Source organism: Doryrhamphus excisus, chromosome 3, assembly GCF_030265055.1.
Source record: "Doryrhamphus excisus isolate RoL2022-K1 chromosome 3, RoL_Dexc_1.0, whole genome shotgun sequence".
NCBI lineage: Eukaryota > Metazoa > Chordata > Actinopteri > Syngnathiformes > Syngnathidae > Doryrhamphus > Doryrhamphus excisus.
The window spans coordinates 27,282,750-27,303,590 of record NC_080468.1 but is presented as its reverse complement, the minus strand read 5'-3'; the positions used below and the strand labels follow the sequence as shown (position 1 = coordinate 27,303,590).

Below are 20,841 nucleotides of genomic sequence, written 5' to 3'. Positions count from 1 at the left end.
AACCAAGCTTGGACAATTAGCAGTACGACTCAGGTAAACAAAGCACTTTAATAATACTGATGCATTTTATTTACATTTACCTCCTTTATTTACATTTGAAGCACAATCTCAAAGTGCTACATTTATAAGTAGTTAAAAATAAACAGTATGGTGTAATAATACAGAAAGAAATTGCTGAAAAACAGTATAAAAGTACTTTGAACAGAATGATTGCAATTTTATTTGACTGCGTTCAGCACTGAACTGATGCCGCGAGCAGCCGCAAGAGGGCACTACTAAGCAAAAGTACACTTCATTGGAGTTTATATAAATTGAATGTGAAAACAATCTAGACAAGGAAACACGATACATTTTTTGATTCATTCTGAGTAAAACTTGCTACACGTGAAACAAAGGTGTCCAAAACACAACCTGGGGGTCATGTTCGGCCAGCAGCTTATCTTGAGCGGCCCTTGGCATATTCTGAAAATAAAACATTTGACATCTATAACTCAAAGCTAAAGTAGTTCAGACAGCTCATAGCATATTGGTTTTAGCATCTTTAATGTGGTTTTTACTCTTTTTTTATATCACTCAGCACCTGCTGTAAGTTGTTCCTGACAGGCCCAAAGCCTAAGAAAGCTTGAAGGACTGCATGGTTTGATTTGACCTCCGCTTCCTTCCCATGCAAACCTCTTGAACTGTGACTGTTTGCCTTTGCCAAAAGTGCACTTTGACGACAAAGCGTGCCATTCCGCCCCTCAATTTGCTTTATTTGCTTCATTGCACTTGTCCGGCGTCCAAACATAGCATGTGTTCAGCGCACTGCAACTGGCAGACATGCGTGGAGCACACCTGGGGAAACATTCCTCCAGGGGAGCCATCCATCAGTTTTATGGCTTTCTCTGGGAAACTTTCCCTCCTCTCCAATCAAGCCTTCCCATCCAACCCTCCACCTTACATTTCCATCTGTATCAGCTTTGCTTCACATCTGACAACCATCCAGTGCAGCCACTTAGCTTGCAATTCCACTCAGGGATAATTGGAACATAAGTGGAGCAAACAACAAGACTGTCCTTCACCTTCAGTATTACGTCGTTTTAAAAAAATAACATTCTTTCTTTAATATTTCAAGTGTGTGCTCCTAAAATGACATTATTTTTCCTCGTCATATGACTTCTTTATTCTCCTAAAATATTCATTTTAGACTGATGTTTTTCTCAACTTTTTAACTATTTCTTATCTTATTATTTCTGAGCGTTCTTTTTGTAATTATGACTTTATTCCCATAATATTTTGAATTATTCTCATATTTTCCAAAAAATGTCAACTTGTTTGTTTCTCATCATTTTACAACTTTTTTAAAAATGATGTCTTTCTTCTTTAATATTTTAACTCAGGTTTATCTTGTAAAATTATGACCTTTTTCTTTCTCTTTTTACTGTTTTTTTTTCTTGTCAAATTTTATTTTTAGAATGTGCCACAGGTCAAATTGGAAAAAAGAAAAAAACAAACAGCAGCAGGCCGCAAATGACCCCCAGGTTACACTTTGGACACCACCTAAATATATACACGTATCATACATATATGTTGTATATTTATATATATATTATCATTTCATATATATTTACAAACTATTGCAATTATTCACACAGTCACATTAAGGAAAATAATGATAAAAGTGCTCTCACATGCAGAAACAACATTTATAATTTATATTATTCATATTCATAAATAGGAAATTCAAAACAATTTTTAAACTAAACTTACAGGTAAGTCAGTTAGGAAAACATAAAATAATAAAGAAGGTATCATTAGGTCAGTAAAATACTATTATACTATTGTGGTCTCAGTATACAACACAATGTGAAATAGTAAAAAATATTGATATGCACCAAAAACTGTAGTATTGCATGGTAAAAGTAGAAATGACAAGGATCATACTGCTTTTCGATGACCAATTCTTCTAAGGAAGTAAAACAACCTTGAACGCATCACCCTACTACCATTAGTGTAGCAAATACAAATCCATTATAAATGCGTGTATAAAAATCCATATTAAATGCATAAAAGGACCAACCTATTGGACTGCAGGTGGACCACGTGTGAGCAGAGATGCGTTCTTTGGCTGGGTTCTTTTGTTGTGTGGAGACCACCTCCCAAAAGGTTCCCGTTATCTCCACCCCCCCTCCCAACCCCCACCCCACTCCACCCCACTCCGCTTCTCCACGTCTTCCTCAGGCCGCCAGACGCTCCGAGGCTGTACGAGGCTTGTACGAGGGAGGACAAGCTGGTGGACGCGCAGGAGAAGGAGCTTCTCTGAGGACACACATGGTGAGCACCCATGCAGGCTTGTCTTCTATATGGATGTGTTGGTCTTGTTTTGGTTTCTCGCTTAGTTTTGGGCCACCAAAAGTGACAAAAAAATCAACTAATGGACAATTAATAGCTAGTGACTGTCTCAAAGTCACTTTTGTTAGAATAGTCGTGTTATATAGTTATTTTTTAAGCTTTGGTCGTTTAGCAAAATGTTCCTAAATTCAAGCATTATTAAAAAATCATAATTGTATTCATCTGAATACGCATTTCATTAATTTAACAAAATTATAATGCAAACATTATCCTTCAAGTTGCGCAATTAGCGCCAAATAATTGCTGCAATTAAAGCGGCACGGGCGTCTCATGCTGGCGCCAAAATAAAGCCGACTAAATGACACATTGACGCTTAATGAGGCGTCGCAGGTGGATAACTTCAAGGTTATTTAGACGGAACCCTGCGTGAGGAAATACAGCTGCACTTGACGTGACTTCTTTCATGTGATTAGCCCAGAAAATAAATAATGCTGTTTGCATTAGCTCATGCGAATAACTTGTTTTTATTTTCCCTTGTCAGAATAGTTCAAGGCCGTTTTTTTTTCATAAAGTTCTACAGGGGAAGGGGCAGAAATCTGTTTTTTATGGCGGAGGCACACGCCGCCAAAGTTTTTTTTTTATTATTATTTCAAGAAAAAGTAGCTGGAGCCCTGGCTGTGTGTGTGTTCGTGCATCATGATGGATCCTGTAGGCACCATGTGGATTTCATTCACTCACACACACACACACACACACACACCTCCCATCATGGCTGGTGTTTTGGCGTGAAAAGGCAATCACAATGATTTCATTCCCATCTGTTTTTTAATATCAACATGTGAAGCCTCCATGGGAAGATCTCTGCCAACTTGTATGAGAAGGGGGGGGGGGGGGGTAGGATTGACAGGAAGCTTGCTTTTAAATATCAAATGTGTGACATGTGTTTTCGTCTTCACAAAACCAAGCAGGCGGAGCCGCTTGGTGACCCCCTTTTTGTTGGAGGTGCTCACCATGAAGGGCGGCTAAAGATACAGGCGGGTGCTAATCCACTTTGCACTGCTTCCCTATACACTAAGATTAGATTATTACAGCAAAACAAGGGGACACACACACACACACACGTGTGGTGGTAGTGCAGTATGGGCAATACGGGCTAATAGTTGTGTTTCTGGAGGAACAATTACAAATGGAACTTCAGGTAGCATTAGCCCCGGTTAGCATGTTTTTTGGTTTTCTATTCTCCGGTTAATGATATGGCGCATGTCTTGTTGTGTTGTTAAAGGGAAAAAAATGTTCCCATCATTCACAATCCTTATGTGAAACATAAACACACACTTCTTTCCCTTTCCTGTGAAAACAAGTTAATATGAGCTAGCTAACAATGTAGTACCTATTTTCATGCTAAAGCTCTAACAATTTTTTTATGCCAACAGTATCATTTACATAACTGACTTGTATATTAACCAAGCTACAGCAATATTGTTAGTATAGCAACGGAAAACACACACATGGCTAACATGAAACCTAGCTAGCTGCTCGTCTCAGATACATATCTCTCAATTTTGCTGTAAAGTTTCAACCAGATGCTCGTTTGCTGTCCAGATTTTTTTTACCTGAAGACTGGAGCACACATGTTGTGCTGGAAGACACAGCCATCCCAATGAGAGTGGACATTGTAAGTGCCGTCGATGTAAGTGAAATCAATGCGCTAAAAGCAGTTTCGGTAATGTTTTAAATAATTAAGTATTACATATTATCATCAACATACTTGTTAATGTGTGATCATAGCATGTATATCAAACAATAAAACATTCTTAGAGGTTTCTTTTAGAGGGCTTTGCCGTTGAAATAGGTAGTGTACCTCCCATTGTTAGCTAGCTCATGTTAACATATTTTCTCTTGTTATGATGTACAGAAAAGGGAAGGAAATGTGTGTTCATGTTTTACATAACGATTGTCAATGATGGGCAAATTTCCCCAAAAAGTGCAGTTTTCCTTTAACAGACTATATGAGTCCAACTTAATTAAAAAAAAAAAAAGAAACGTCACTCCTTGTTAGCATATTAGCAAGGTGAGCAAAACGGCAACCAACCGTAACCGGTAATCAGCTTGTTTATGATGTCATCAGCAGTTGACTCAAACACATGCATAAAACAATTCTACATGCATCTAAATCAGGGGTCTCAAACTCAATTTACCTGGGGGCCACTGGAGCTAGGGTCTGGGCAAGGCTGGGCCGCATCAGGTTTTCAAAAAAAAAAAACATATTTATTAAAAACACCCCGCCTCTCGCCCGAAGACAGCTAGGATAGGCTCCAGCGCCCCCGCGACCCTTGTGAGGAAAAAGCAGTAGAAAATGAATGAATGAATGGATTTATTAAAAACAGAAAAATATACAAACTTTTTCAGTACTTTGGTTTCGATTTTCTACAATAAAAGCTCTGATAAAACATTCCACTGTTCTCAAATATCTTAATTTTTATTTTTCTGCACAAAATAAGATGAAAAATAAATAAACAAATCAAGAATAAAGAAAATCAATCAATCAGTAATAAATAAATATAATAATAATAATAATAAAACTACAAAATGGATGGATATTTTAACAAAATAATAATAATAATAATAATAATAATAATAATATGAGGAAAAATAATAGGATTTTAGAAGCATAATTATTAAATAATATTAAATAATAAAGACATTACTTTAAAAAAATATTATGACAAATAAACAGTTGTAATCTTGGAGAAATTAGGTTAAAATAACAGCTGTAATTTTGTAATTCTACAAAAATAAAGTCAAAATATTAACAAAATAAATTGGTAACATTATGAAGATTTTAGTAGTTTAGTAGTAGAAATATTTAGTAAAAAATATGTAAAAAAACAACAAGTAATATGAGAAACTACAGTTGGGAATAAAGTAAAAATATTATCACAGTCATAATATTAGGAAAATAACATTTATGGAGATTATTCAAGAAGAAAGTTGAAATATTTGGAAATGTAAACAATGGGGGGGAAAAAAGCAAGAATGGAAGTTCTTTATACTTGGACTTTCTTCTTGAAATATTACTATACATAACGTCTTAGCAATGGCTGTTTGTGTATATGTGCCCTGTGATTGGCTGGCCACCAGTCCAGGGTGTACCCCGCCTCTTGCCCCAAGACAGCTGGGATAGGCTCCAGGATAAGTGGTAGAAAATGAATGAATGAATGAATAACATCTTAGCACATTTTCATGTGTTACTTGACACAACAGCAAGGTGTCTATGCATCCTTTCATTGGTCAGTATGTGGCCCTGGGTGGCGTATTAGAACATTACAGCCATTGTTTAATGTGATCAGGATGGTGTCAACATGCCTCCAGGTTGTTGTTTGTGCCAGCCTCACATAGTTGCATCAGAAGATCACCCCGCCCAGGCGCAGATGTTGATGTTATGTTGCCACGATGTGCTTGAATAAGATGACTGAGCCCATTCATCACCGCGGCCTGTGTTTAATTAGTCATGTGACAAAGCAGCAGAAGAAGTGTACGTCATTGGAATGCTGTAAACTTTTGCTTGAACCCAGACCCAATCCCGAGGGACTGCTTCCTTGTCACAAAGTCTAACAGGAACACCTGATCTTCCCTTTTGTCCCGATTAGGTTTCCACTTGCTGGGCTCCCTCAGGAGGCCTCATATTTCGCTTGCTAATTGAGCGGGGATGACGAGGTCGGGCAGGCTCTCTGCGGTCGGGGGTCCTCTTTGCTGTCAGTGTCAGACGCTTGTTAGAGCGCCATCAATCTCACGGCGGCATTCCCAAGAAGGAGAGTGAAGGCGGCAGGTGACGGATGAGCAGGGAGCTCGGAAAATCATGAAGAAAGAAAGTCGGCGTTTGTTTTGTCGGCATTCCAAAACCAACCTCTTGAGGGGTTTGAAATGTTGACAGTTGGATAAATGACGCTTATCACGAGCAGGAAGGGATTTGTTCACGCCGGGGACAAACACAATCGATGTTTGAGGATGAAGTGGGATTGTCTATGCTTGTGGTCTTGATCCAAAGATATGAAAAAACCCTTTTTAGTTAATCGTTCTGGAATGGATTTTAGGTGTACACACACCGGGTGGGGAGTACTGTCAAATCCATTTACATTTTTTCATTTTTCAGGGCTCATTTCCGAATGTGCAAACCTCATTAACTGAAATTTTGGTATGGTTTAACATGAGAATACAACATTCTTAATTATTTATAGGTCAGAAAAGTGGAACGAGCATAAAAGGTCCCCTTTAAAGTGGAATGTTTTTGTTCCAGCACAGACTAAAGTGTAAACAATCTGTATTGTCCTCCACAGGCTGGATGACATGATGTTATTCTCCCTTCCCCCTCCCACTCCTCCCTTCCTGGTTTTCCTTCTCTTCCTTCACTCCCTACCTCAGCCTCTGCTTTTCTCACCCCTGTCCTACGTCCCGCTGAGCTGGACCTCGCCTCACGACCCCTGTTACCACCTGGACGGTCGTCCTCGCCACTGTCTATCCGAGTTCATCAACGGCGCCTACGGGGTGGCCGTCAACGCCAGTCGCTCACTCCAAGGCTCGGATTTCGACGGCAACGTCAGCGCCTTGACCGACCTTCACAATCCACACAACCTCACCTGCTGGCACGCTCTAGGGGGACCGAGGAGTGGGGACTGGGTCCTCACCGTGCCCCTGGGGCGGCGCTTTGAAATCACCTACATCAGTCTGCAGTTCTGCCATCATGGCGAGCCATCGGACCCCATCTCCATCTCCATACTCAAGTCCATGGACTTCGGGCGCACTTGGAGGCCCATGCAGCACTACTCTAGTGACTGCTTTGGGGATTTTGGGCTTCCCTCCCAAACGATGGCTCAAACCCGGCACCAGGAAACCGAACCACTGTGCTCAGATCCGAGGCCATTGCAAAGACAGCGAGGCGGCATGGTGCTGGCTTTCTCAGCTCTCGATGGACGTCCATCCGCTCCTGATTTCGACTATAGTCCCACCTTGCAGGACTGGGTGACAGCCACTGACATCCGTGTGGTCTTCCACCAAAGGACAAAAGACGGGTGGATGGATGAAGGACACGGGACGGACCACCCAAGGTGGAGATTAGGATCCGAAAACACTCTACCATTTTTTGCTACAAAAAACTCAGACGTGATCACGCAGAAGAAAACAGACAAACCTCAAAGGAGGGGTCATCAGAAGAACTCACATCAAGATAAAGATGGACTCAATGCCACCAGCAAGGACAGCGGGGACATTTTCAGTTCAGATATGTCCTCAAAGAAGTCCGTGAGAGCCGGAAAGTTTGGCCGCAAGATGGAGCGAGACCACTGGCTGCTTTGCCCCAAAGGCGACTGCAACTGGACCCTGGAGGGCCGCCACACTGGGGGCAAAGAACTCAGGAAGCGCAGAAATAACCACCAGAGCGCCCGGCAAACTTCCAGGCATCTGATGGTGGTGCCTTCCACCCCGGCCGCCCCCACGCCTCTGGCCCTGTCGGACCTGCAGGTGGGCGGCAGGTGCAAGTGCAACGGGCACGCTTCTAAGTGTCGCCGTGACGATGCCGGGCAGGCCTTGTGCGTGTGCGAGCATCACACGGCGGGCCCAGATTGCGACGTGTGCGAGGATTTCTACTTTGACAGACCCTGGCATCGAGCCACACCCTCGCAGCCCAACCCTTGTGTGGGTGAGTCCATGTTTACAGTAAACTTGAACAATGATTTGGAGTGCATGAAAAAGTGGAAAGAGAAAGGTCATTCTCTTTGACCGCATGGTCTTGGACCATTTGTCAGTAGTGCCCTAATGTGTTGTATATATACATTATATATACATTACATATATATACATATATATATCAGGGGTCTCAAACTCAATTTACTTGGGGGCCACTGGAGCTCGAGTCTGGGTGAGACTGGGCCGCATCAGGTTTTCCAAAAAAAACAAAAAAAACGCATTTATTAAAAACACAAAATTTTTAAAAACTGCGCTTTGGTTCCAATTTTCTACAAGAAAAGCTCTGATAAAACATTCCACTGTTCTCAAATATCTTACTTTTTATTTTTCTACACAAAATAAAATGAAAAATAAATAAACAAATCAAGAATAAAGAAAATCAATCAATCAGTAATAAATAAATAAATATAATAATAATAATAATAAAACGGCAAATAATAGAGAATAATAAGAAACCACATATAGTTGGTGGGTAGACAAATTATTTTTTTTCAGATTAAAATGAACAAAGCATTATTAGAGCCCTGTAGACATGACAAAACACGACTATAGTCACATTTATACTCTTTTTATTTACAACATATTGCGCAACTGCAGGGTCTTGAGACACATGCTAACTCGCAAACTAGAGAGCTAGCGACCTAAACGGTAGCCTTCAAGTTATTTCCTTTAAACTTAAATAGCCAAAAACTTACCACTTCCACACGGATAGGGAGGATAACTATTAACAGTTATTTAACCTTTAACATGAACATTAATCAAACGTAATAATTTTTTCTGGGTACATGATACCATACAGCATCCATATCAAACTTGCGCGGGCTGCACTAACATTAAACTTTCATGTCAAGGCGGGGGCCTAAAACTAGTGTCCTGCGGACCACATTTGGCCTGCGGGCCGCATGTTTGAGACCTCTGATATATATAGGTTTTTTTTTACTTGAATAATGATGGCGTGCATGAGAAGCAACAGAACCAATGTTGCAACAGCAGTAACAGCTTTAACAAATGCGGTTACTGCCATGTTGTGTCCTTAATCAAAAACCACACCAGGAGGTCGCCTACAGCCACAAGCTTTTGTGGAAGTGGTACCATTAGGATGGAGTAACATGACAAATATAAATGAAGGTTTCTACTGTTTTCCAGCCTGTGAGTGTAACGGCCACTCCAGCAAGTGTCGATTCAGCATGGAGGTCTTCCAGCAGTCCGGACGCCGTAGCGGGGGCGTCTGCCTCAAGTGTCGCCACCACACCGCCGGGCGCCACTGCCAGTACTGCCAGAATGGATACACCAGGGACCTTAGCAAGCCGCTGCACCACCGCAAGGCTTGCCAGCGTCAGTCACGACATCTGTGTGTGTGTGTGTGTGTCTTAGTGGGTGGCCAAGGTCACGGTGTCCAAGGGCAAAGGGGCATGTATCTTTAATAACTCACATTTCCTGCATTTTTCTGCATCATCAAACTCATCAAAGTGCAGAGATGGCTTTTGCGTGGAGCGGCCATGTCTAAGTGTTGACGCTGGCATGTGTTTATGGGCTGCTTATGCCGTGATAGCACACAGCTATTCCTGTCAGGGTAAAACAACAAGCTTCCACGTGCATCCCCGACATTACCACCAATTGGTATGCTCCGTGACCCTGTGACCTTTAACCGTCATGTCCTAATTGTCAGTTTAAAAGCCTACCTGATGCATATGTGTACGCTAACTCTTCTCATCCCTGTTCTTTTACTGCAGCATGCCAGTGCCATCCTTTGGGGGCGGTGGGCCGCTGGTGCAACCACACGTCGGGTCAGTGCCTGTGCCGACAAGGGGTGACGGGCCTCAGGTGCAACCGCTGCGCCCCGGGCTATAAGCAAGGCACGTCGCCTCTGCGCCCCTGTGTCCGTAAGTCGTCGGCACCTCCGAGATGCTGCATGCTTGTCCAGGTTTGATCTTAGCACCTGTTGTAGGGCTCAAAACTAGCCCAGACTCATAACTCTGACAGCAAAAGAGCTGAGTGAAAGAAAAGCGTGTTTGTTTTTAGTGCCTGGAGCGTCTCAGGCTATGTATAGCACCTGTTAGCGCTGCACCGACATCACTTGTCATGTCCGGCATTAAAGCCTCACGTGCCAAGCGATGTCTAATTTGTGCAATTGGACCTGAAGTGGACATTTGAAGGGAGACGGGCACCGAAGATGGAAGATGGGTGTAGGATGTCACTTGCTTGGTTGTGTTGATACATGTCTGCACTTTCGCACACTTTTTTACAAGAAGCTTCTCTCGCCTGCACATCGTTTGGGACCAAACCATAAAAGTAGCACTGCTCTGGTCTTAATCATTTAGTCAACATTTGTGTGTGTGCTGGTGGTTGTAAAAAGACCACACACACACACACACACACACACACACACGCACACTGGAGCTCATCACATGCCTGTGTTTGATTGCAGGCATCCAAGAAGTCGCCCCAACACCAATGTTCCAGTCTCAGTATGGCGTCGGTGAGCACTAATTCAACAATCAGGCACTAACTTGCTTACTGTAGAAATTATACTACATTTTCTTCTTACTTATATGGAGAAATGACAGAAAAAAGTGTAATTTAATCAAATACACTAAAAAATAATCGGCTATTAAGTGGCAGCCATCTTGGACTGAGAGTGTGTTCATGTTGTGCGCACAGATGAGGAGTGTGTGTCCCACTGCCAGCCATCGCAGGGCAAAGTGAGGATGAACCTAGACACGTACTGCCTGAAGGATTATGGTGGGTGTCATTTTGAAAACAGCTTTTGCTGTCCTTCCTGTGGAAAAACTCACTTCCTGTGTGTCAGTCCTGAAGGTGCAGGTGCGAGCAATGGAGCGCTCAGGTCCCTGGTGGCAGTTCTCCATCTCCGTTCAAACCGTCTTCCGCACGGGGTCCACATCCCGCATCCGCAGGGGACCCCAGTCCCTGTGGGTCCCTGACCGGGACCTCTCCTGCGGCTGCCCCACCCTGCACGTTGGCCGGACCTTTCTGCTGATCGGCGCAGACGAGGGCGAGAGGGGATGGGCCCCTGAGGAGAGGCGCCTGGTGGCCGATCGCTCCACGCTGGCCCTCCAGTGGCGGGAACACTGGAGCCCCAAGCTGAGGGGCTTTCGGGGGCAGGACAAGAGAGGGCGCTGCCCCAGTAAACCCTCCCACCCCCACAGGAAGGACCCTGATCCGCAGACGGGGTACATCCCCCCACACCTGCTGGCCCACACGGACGCTGGAAGCTCGGACAACGAGGTCACGACCTTGTCGCCACCTGACCTTGTGGTTACGACACAAGGTCACACATGAACATGAAAATTGGTGGCCATTTTGTTTTTTTGTGTGTTTTTTTTACACGCTTTGCCTCCTTTTGTCGCACCAAAGTGCCTTTCAGTCCTTGTCATAAAGTTGTTGTTATAATAGAATTATATCTTTCCTATTTATTGTGAACGTCACACAAACACACACACACACACACACACACACACACACACAGTGTACATTTACACAAATGTAAATTTTCCACCTTGTGTTACAATAAAAAAGAACAGTAACAATGAATTTTATTGTCTTTAGTCCATTTTACATGACAATATATGTGCTAAGTCAACAATTTCCTTATGACCATATTTGGATGCGCAACCTGTCGTCTTGACTACTGCTTCCATTTGGGAGCTACGGCGTCATAGCTCTGGGGAAATGCCGCATTTACGTGTGTGTGCGTTTGGGGGGGTTACACGAAGACAGATGGGAGCCTTCCTATTTGCAGGGCGGCCATGTTTTGGAAGAGGCAGCTGCTGATTGGCTGCCGTGTCCGTGGCAGGAAGCAACAAAGAGTGCAAACGGGTCACAAGCATGTCTGACAGGCCAACTATCTGCCCTTGAGTGTGTGTGTGTGTGTGTGTGCGTGCGTGTGTGCGTGCACCTGCCATCCTGCGCCCCGCAGGAAGCACCTGTCAGTGGTCGTCTCCTCTCGCCGCGCCTGACGACATGAGCGTTTGATCCCCCCCAAACTCCCCAAGCACACACACTTACACAGACACTAACAGACAACTTAAGCCTCGCTGGCGCGGCCGTGCGCGGCCATGTTGTTCACACGCCTTCCTGCAGGAATAACGACCATTTAACCAGAAGGCCGGAGCATACTTCATTTGAAAAAGAATTCACTTTCATTTCTGTTTTCCAATACTTCTTAGTCCCATTTATGTCGATTCATTTTATCTCTATATGAAGTACACACATGCTATCATTCTTCAGGAAACATAATGATACTTTGTTGTAAAAGTCTGATCATTTCCTGGTGAGCTTGGGTATGTCATTCTGTGTCTCCAGTGGTGGGCTTACCATTAGGTAAACACAAGCAAAAGGCCTCCAAATGACTAAATACGCCCCTGGATGTCACACTTACATGAAATCACACAAGCTGTAGAAAGCCATAGTGTAGAACAGGGGTCTCAAACATGCGGCCCTAGACACTAGTTTGAGACCCCCGCCTTGATATGAAAGCTTAATGTTAGTGCGTCCCGCGCAAGTTTGATATGGATGCTGTATGGTATCATGTACCCAGAAAAAATTATTACGTTTGATTAATGTTCATGTTAAAGGTTAAATAACTGTTAATAGTTATCCTCCCTATCTGTGTGGAAGTGGTAAGTTTTTGGCTATTTAAGTTTAAAGGAAATAACTTGGAGGCTACCGTTTAGGTCGCTAGCTCTCTAGTTTGCGAGTTAGCATGTGTCTCAAGACCCTGCAGTTGCGCAATATGTTGTAAATAAAGTAAAAAGTATAAAAGTGACTATAGTCGTGTTTTGTCATGTCTACAGGGCTCTAATAATGCTTTGTTCATTTTAATCTGAAAAAAATAATTTGTCTACCCACCAACTACGTATATGTGGTTTCTTAAGTTTATTATTTGCCGTTTTATTATTATTATTTATTTATTACTGATTGATTGATTTTCTTTATTCTTGATTTGTTTATTTATTTTTCTTATTTTGTGTAGAAAAATAAAAATTAAGATATTTGAGAACAGTGGAATGTTTTATCAGAGCTTTTATTGTAGAAAATCGAAACCAAAGCAAAGTTTATTCATTTTTCTGTTTTTAATAAATGCGGCCCAGCCTTGCCCAGACCCTAGCTCCAGTGGCCCCCAGGTAAATTGAGTTTGAGACCCCTGGTGTAGAATAAATGTCATAAATTACAATATTGGAAACATTCCACCTGCTGTACTGGTATGTATTTTTATGTGGACGGTCTGGTATTTTTTAAACATATATGTGTATTATATACTGTATATTAAAGTAATGGATACTCAAACGGCATCACTCAGCCCTATTTCTTCTATTTGGTGTTTCATTATCAAAGTTTGAGCAACACACACACACACACACACACACACACACGGCTTCTGTTAACCTGAGAGGCTGCGGGTCAAGCTGTGTGATCCGCTGCCTGCATGCCTTCCATGCGGACACGCCGCCGACACGGCAACCCAACTCCCCCTCAGATTAGGACTAATCAAGCACAACACGGCCGGCCACGCCATGACACACACACACACACAGGCGTCCATCGCCACAACATGGCCGCAGGATTAATAATAATAAATATGCAGCAAATATTCACGTTATGGTGAACAGTGATCACTTTTTTGTAACCTTGGAATTGATTTATGAGCACATGCATTGACTTGAGGTTCGGGAGAAAGGGGGCCGGGATCAACCATCAAAAGCGTAAAAGGGGGGTGCGGGCCTTTTGGGGGTAACACTAACCCATCGTGTCCAGGTGGTGTGCTTGAAAAAGAGACTCCATCTGTGGCCCAAGTGTGTGTGTGTGTGTGTGTGTGTGTTGTGATGAACTCCTTCTAGTTGGGTTTGAACCGAAACCAATCAGATTTCAGGCTCGGGGAGGTGACCCTTGAACTCTTACATCTGTAAGTTTGGACTTCTTACAAATGTAAAAATTTCATTCTGATAATAATATTATTCCAAAATGATTTTGTCACTAAATTCTAAAATTTTTATTTGGGGGTTTGAGCATCAAATCAAATAAAAGTTCAATAAAAGAACATACTGAGAATGCCTGAATAATAATTGAATAATTTAAGGTGGGATGATGATATATATATATATATATTATTATATTATATATATAATTTTGCCAGCACCCTCTCTGATGGTGGTCTAAAAATGTGGGTGGTCTCACGGTCACTGTCTGTGTGTCATATGGCTGGAAGATTCACTGCAGGTAGTGCACACACACACACACACAAACACACACACACCCTTGTCAGTTAGCACCATGCATTCATCCCTTAACACTGTCCACTGGTGTTAGCATTTGCTAATTACCGTACATTTCACTAAAAGTGCTGCAAAATCCTGCAGGGCAGTGAAGACAACACATATTGTCAATAAAAGTCGCATTTCAAAGCGAACAACAACCTGCTTTGTGATAATATTCAACAAGAGAGGAGAAATACCACCTCTAGGGAATAATGAAATTCCAAATATTCCGCACGGCACAACAAACTCTGATCATATCAGGATGTGGAGTAAAACTAACCACGGGTTGAGTGAAGAACTCCTCTAACATCAAACTGCTTCATATTGGATTCATGTATGTATATATATATATATATATATATATATATATATATATATATATATATATATATATATATAGAATTCTTCAACATGTTCTGTTTACAAGGAACAACACAGTGCCTGATATCATTCACCTGCCATTCATTTATTTTGTATTATTTCATGAATACCACAGTGTCTGATATCATATTGTATATCCTGAATTCATTCATTTATTATTATTGATTGAATACCAGTATCTGATATCATTTATCCTGAATTCATTTCTATACCATTTTGTACATATCACATTGTCTGGTATCTTTTATCCTTAATTAATTTATCATTATGGAATGAATACCAGCATCTGATATTATTTATCCTGAATTCACTTCTTTAGCATTTCATGAATACCACAGTGTTTGATATCATTTATCCAGGATTGATGTATTTTCTATTATTGAATGAAAATACCACAGTGTCTGATACCATTGATCCTGAATTAATTATTTATCATTATTGAATGAATACCTCCACCCTCGGCCATCTCTGTGTGGAGTTTGCATGTTCTCCCCGTGCATGCGTGGGTTTTCTCCGGGTACTCCGGTTTCCTCCCACATTCCAAAAACATGCTAGGTTAATTGGCGACTCCAAATTGTCCATAGGTATGAATGTGAGTGTGAATGGTTGTTTGTCTATATGTGCCCTGTGATTGGCTGGCCACCAGTCCAGTGTGTACCCCGCCTCTCGCCTGAAGACAGCTGGGATAGGCTCCAGCACCCCCGCGACCCTCGTGAGGAAAAAGCGGTAGAAAATGAATGAATGAATGAATACCAGTGTCTGATATCATTTATCCTGAATTAATTTCTTTATTATCATTTCATACACACCACAGTGTCTGATATCATATTGTACATCCTGAATTCATTGATTTATTATTATTGAATGAATACCAGTGTCTGATATCATTTACCCTGAATGAATTTCTTTATCATTTTGCACATATCACATTGTTTGATATCCTTTATCCTTAATTCCTGCATCATTATTGAATGAATACCAGTGTCTGATATCATTTATCCAGAATTGATGTATTTTGTATTATTGAATGAATACCTTGGTATCTGATATAATTTGTCCTTAGTTAATTTATCACTTTTTAATGAATACCATTGTCTGATATCATTTATCCTCAATTAGTTCATTATCATTTCATAAATACCACAGTGTCTCTTATAATTTATCCTGATTTTATGACTTAATTCTTGTTTATTGAATATCACAGTCTTCCATGGAATATCATTTATCCTAAATCAACTCATTTCTTATGATTACCACAGTGTCTGATATCATTTATTGTGAAGCTGACATAGCTGATATAATTGATCCTGAATATAATATTATTTCATGAATACCAGTGTCTATATATATATATATATATATATATATATATATATATATATATATATATATATATATATATATACTGTATATAATTTATCCTGAATAGATTCATAGTATTAATACTATTACTGAGTAAGGTATCTATGACATATATCCATGATATATTGGGTATGATGTTTCTGTCAGTATTTAGTCCTGATGACATATTCTTTAGCCTTTCCTTTCCAAAAGACTATCAGGCATTGCTGAGCCATGGATGAAATAAGCTCTGCTTCTTTCTACTCCTTTTTGGGACAAGCTGAGTCGTGCAAACATGTGACGTTCCTTATTGGAGCTGTGTCATCATCATCATCATCGTCATCATCCATGCAGACACAACATATCTGGGCTGGTCCGCTGTGCCCCACATGGAGCGAGCTGACCCCCCCCCACAGGAGGCATCAATGACCTCCACAGTGTTCCCTAAGCTCCAACATGAGCCTGTGTGTCTTTTTAAAGGCCGCCCGTCCCGACTACATCTCGGGTTCTGTGTCGCTTTTAGCGAGCGCTGATCAAGTTTAAAGCTCTGAAAGTCTAGACCAGTCTACTGTCTGAATCTTAAATACACACTTACTAGTCTGTGTGTGTGTGTGTGTGTGTGTGTGTTTAGGCTCAACTTAAGTACACACACACACAATTGGGATTGGTGTGAAGGTTTTTTCCCAACATGGATTCTGGTTATTAGTGTATTTTTGTTTTTTATATTAATAATTTAAAAAAAAACAGTTGAAAATAAAAACCAACCATAAACCAACACACACCATGACGTGATTATTTAAAGCAATTAACTACATGAATTAACTACATTATAATAAACAATGTGATAAATGGTGATTAAATAATCAAATAAAAGTAACTAATTATCATAATTCAATAATAATTCAATAATCACGATGAAGTAAAACACCTAGTGGAAAGTGTACAATAAAGTACAATAAAGTGTACAATAAAGTACAATAAAGTACATGCAAGTACATTCGACGAAAGTAGTGCAGTCAAGAGATGAAAAAAATTGAGAGATGAATTATGATCTGTTATAAAATGATCGGCCATACATTGCCATGTGCGTGTCTGTTTTTCTCTTTTCTCGCCTCCAAACAGGCAGGAAGAAGGTTCACTCTGTGCTCTAGTGTGAGCTTAGACACTTCATAGAACAACCACGAACAGAGTGAGACCTCTTGTCAGCCATGCATAGTCGCTTTTGTCTCTGCTGGGGAAGCGGAGGCAGGGTTGCTAGCATACACACACAGCAAGAGCGAAGCCTCGTGAGGAGCAATGCAAGGTAGTTGAAATTGTGTGTGTGGGGGGGCACTCAAATGTTCTCATCTGGAACAAAAACTGAATGCAACAGTGCAAAATGGTGTGCATTCACTGAAAGTCATCGCCAAAGAAATGCTGCTCTTTAACGTTGTTGAATAGCCAGCATTTCAGGAAATGCTGCAAATGTTTGACAGACAGTATGAATTAACTGTGAAAAAAAGATCATGTCACAAAAGCCAATTCCACAGAGGGCAAGATGACATATCTTCCACGATGTTTATCGGCCTGCAGGTCATCGCTATCGGTCTGTCGCAGACTTGAATCTGCTGACTGCAGCTCATAAAGGTTCAATCCCAAAAAACACTAAGGACATACAATATAAGGCGCTGGGAGACTGCAGCTCGCCCCGGATAGAATTATTATTATTATACTTATAAACAACAGTGCCCTCCTGTGGCAATTTTTCGCTATTACAGCTTTCTATGACTAGGAGTCGTAAACCCCAAGTTAACCATATGGTAAAAACGCGCTCTCTGGTGGTGAATATGTGACATTACAGCCACTAAGCACTGGTCTGCTTGTTGTGCTTATATTCATGAGCTCAGTTTCTATGACAACCGAAACAAACCACAACTCACTCAACCGGGAGTCTAACAGTCTTCTAACTTAATATTAGTTTCACTAATTATTATTTTTAAACTGCTTCTGGAGGAGTCAGAAATGCAGCATGAAGACCACAATGGAGAAAGTCAAGAACTAGAAGAACTAGACCAGCAGGACACAACTGAACCATCTGGTGGTTGTGATGTTGTTCGGACACGTGACAAGGGCGACACCAGTGAGAAACATTCAAGGATTGATCAAGAGGAGAGAGAGATGGAGGATGCTGAAGACACCAGTAAACCTACCAAGATGGATGGCCTCCAACAGCTCCAGGAAGAGGAGGGCAAAGTAAGACGGCTCAATGTGGATCTGCAGGCCAAGCTAGCCTTCTACTTCAGCCAGAAGACCCCTGAGAAAGACCTCGAGGTGGACGGGGTGGTGTCCACACAGGACTACGACAAGTGCCTTAACTTCCTGGCGGACTGGAGGAGGCAGCACGCCGCTCAGGAGGAGAGGGCACAGCAAGAAGAGGACGAGCTGAGGCTGCAGATCCAAGAGGAACTAGACAAGGTGAAGACCATAAGGTCATGACTGTGGATGGTGAGGAACCTTCATTGACTGTATGTTGCAGGTACAGGATGAGTGGCAAGCGTTGTTGGCGCAGAAGAAGAAGCTGGCAGTGCCACTGCTGAGTCGTCATTTGAGCCGAGAGGCGGCACAGGCCAAAGTGGAAGCCGTGTTAGCGTCCGAGTGCGTCCACCGTGAAGAACTGAGGAGTCTGCGTGTGAAGCACGCCACCTTGAAGAGCAGCGTGGAGCGTCTGGAGTCAGATCTCCGTAATGAAGAGGAAGAGCAGGCCAAGGATGATCTTCAGCTCCAGTTTGAGCAGCTACTGGCCGACAGGATGCAGCAGAGGAAAGTCTTGGAGCAAAAGAACCAAGAAGCCTTGAAGCTCCACAAGAAGATGAAGTGCACCTTGGAGGTAGGACCCCGAGTCTTACAATGCGTGTCACTCTTTATGCACTGACTCGTTCTCTCTTAGCTGCTGTCCAACATGAAGGAGAAGCTGCACTGGAGTCGCATGGAGGTTCAGAGAAAGCGGGAGCAGCTAGCCCAACTGGACGCCATGCTGGCAGCCAAGAGGGACCTCCTGACCAGAACCAAGCGGGCCTGCAGCCGCCTGCAGAAAGACAACACGGAGCTGAAGCACAGCGGCGGACTGCTGGGACACCGCCTGCTGCTGTGGGACTTTGGGGTCACTGTGGGCGACTCCACACGGCTGCAGGACAAACTGGACAAGCTGAAAAGTCGTCGGGAAGAAATAGTTTCTACAAAAAGCTAAGAAGCAGTTTTGTCAAACTTTAGTGAAACTTGGAAGCATTAAACCGACACTTTCCTGACAATAACTGCATATATTCTTTATCTATAAATAAGATAGATAAGAGATAACACGATACTAGTAACACGGAAGTGGCAGTGTGAGGCATTATTGGAACGTAGCGTATACGCAGAATTGCAAGGTTTATAGTACAGTATATATACTGTACTACAAACCCTGCAATTCTTGCAATAAACCTTGCAAGGTTTATAGTACAGTATATATACTGTACTATAAACCTTGCAAGGTTTATAGTACAGTATTTATTGCAATTCTTGCAATAAACCTTGCAAGGTTTATAGTACAGTATATATACTGTACTATAAACCTTGCAAGGTTTATTGCAAGAATTGCAGGGTTTATAGTACAGTATATATGTACATATACTGTACTATAAACCTTGCAAGGTTTATTGCAAGAATTGCAGGGTTTTAGTACAGTATATATACTGTACTATAAACCTTGCAAGGTTTATTGCAAGAATTGCAAGGTTTATAGTACAGTATATATACTGTACTATAAACCTTGCAAGGTTTATTGCAAGAATTGCAAGGTTTATAGTACAATTCTTGCAGGTTTATAGTACAGTATATATACTGTATATACTGTATATACAGTATAGTACAGTTTATAGTACAGTTTATAGTACAGTATATATACTGTATATACAGTATTTATACTGTACTATAAACCTTGCAATTCTTGCAATAAACCTTGCAAGGTTTATAGTACAGTATATATACTGTACTATAAACCTTGCAATTCTACCTATTAGGCTTCATAACACATCTCATACATACAAGACAGCCGAGTTAACAATTTAGCAAGGATTAATAGTGAAAAACAGGAAGTGTTTCTTGTTATTTCCTTTAAACTTAAATAGCCAAAAACTTACCACTTCCACACGGATAGGGAGGATAACTATTAACAGTTATTTAACCTTTAACATGAACATTAATCAAACGTAATATTTTTTTCTGGGTACATGATACCATACAGCATCCATATCTAACATTAAACTTTCATATCAAGGCGGGGGCCTCAAACTAGTGTCCTGCAGGCCAGATATGGCCCGGCGGCCGCGTGTTTCAGACCCCTGCTCTACACAATGCAACCCAACAAACACTTTATATAAGAATTTGTCATTCATAATATTGTGTCTAACCATTCATATTATTGGATAACAGTGATAATATTACTGGATATGTGTTCTATGATTGGCTGGGGACCAGTACAGGGTGTACCTCGCCTCAGTCAGGTGGGATAGGCTCTGGCATACTCCCGTGACTTTAATGATAGAAAAAAGGATAGATGGATTAGATCATTCTTATTACTGTACTTTACATAGAATACAAAGTGGAAGATGAGCAACATGCTGTTTTGTTTGTTAGACAGCAGATGGCAGCATTCTACATTAAGCAAGTATGACATGACACATTTTGAACACAATTCTAGCAAAACATAAATAAATTCTATATAATATAAACTTGAGCCATGTAAAAATAAAAT

At 41.5% G+C, this 20,841-nt stretch overlaps 2 protein-coding genes across 2 annotated transcripts; both read left to right on the top strand.

Moving 5' to 3' along the window:
• Nucleotides 1-4: 4 nt before the first annotated feature.
• On the top strand, nt 5-11,522 carry ntn5 (netrin 5). Its single transcript, XM_058068941.1, has 8 exons — nt 5-33; nt 2,221-2,313; nt 6,669-8,026; nt 9,220-9,408; nt 9,807-9,956; nt 10,502-10,552; nt 10,735-10,815; nt 10,883-11,522. The coding sequence occupies exons 3-8, from the start codon at nt 6,679-6,681 to the stop codon at nt 11,371-11,373; spliced, it is 2,310 nt and encodes a 769-aa protein (XP_057924924.1). The 5' UTR covers nt 5-33; nt 2,221-2,313; nt 6,669-6,678; the 3' UTR covers nt 11,374-11,522.
• A 6,549-nt stretch (nt 11,523-18,071) lies between these two features.
• On the top strand, nt 18,072-19,296 carry ccdc96 (coiled-coil domain containing 96). The gene is made up of 3 exons (XM_058065935.1): nt 18,072-18,524; nt 18,586-18,936; nt 18,997-19,296. Exons 1-3 carry the CDS (start codon nt 18,072-18,074, stop codon nt 19,294-19,296), a joined length of 1,104 nt encoding a protein of 367 aa, XP_057921918.1.
• Nucleotides 19,297-20,841: the final 1,545 nt, after the last annotated feature.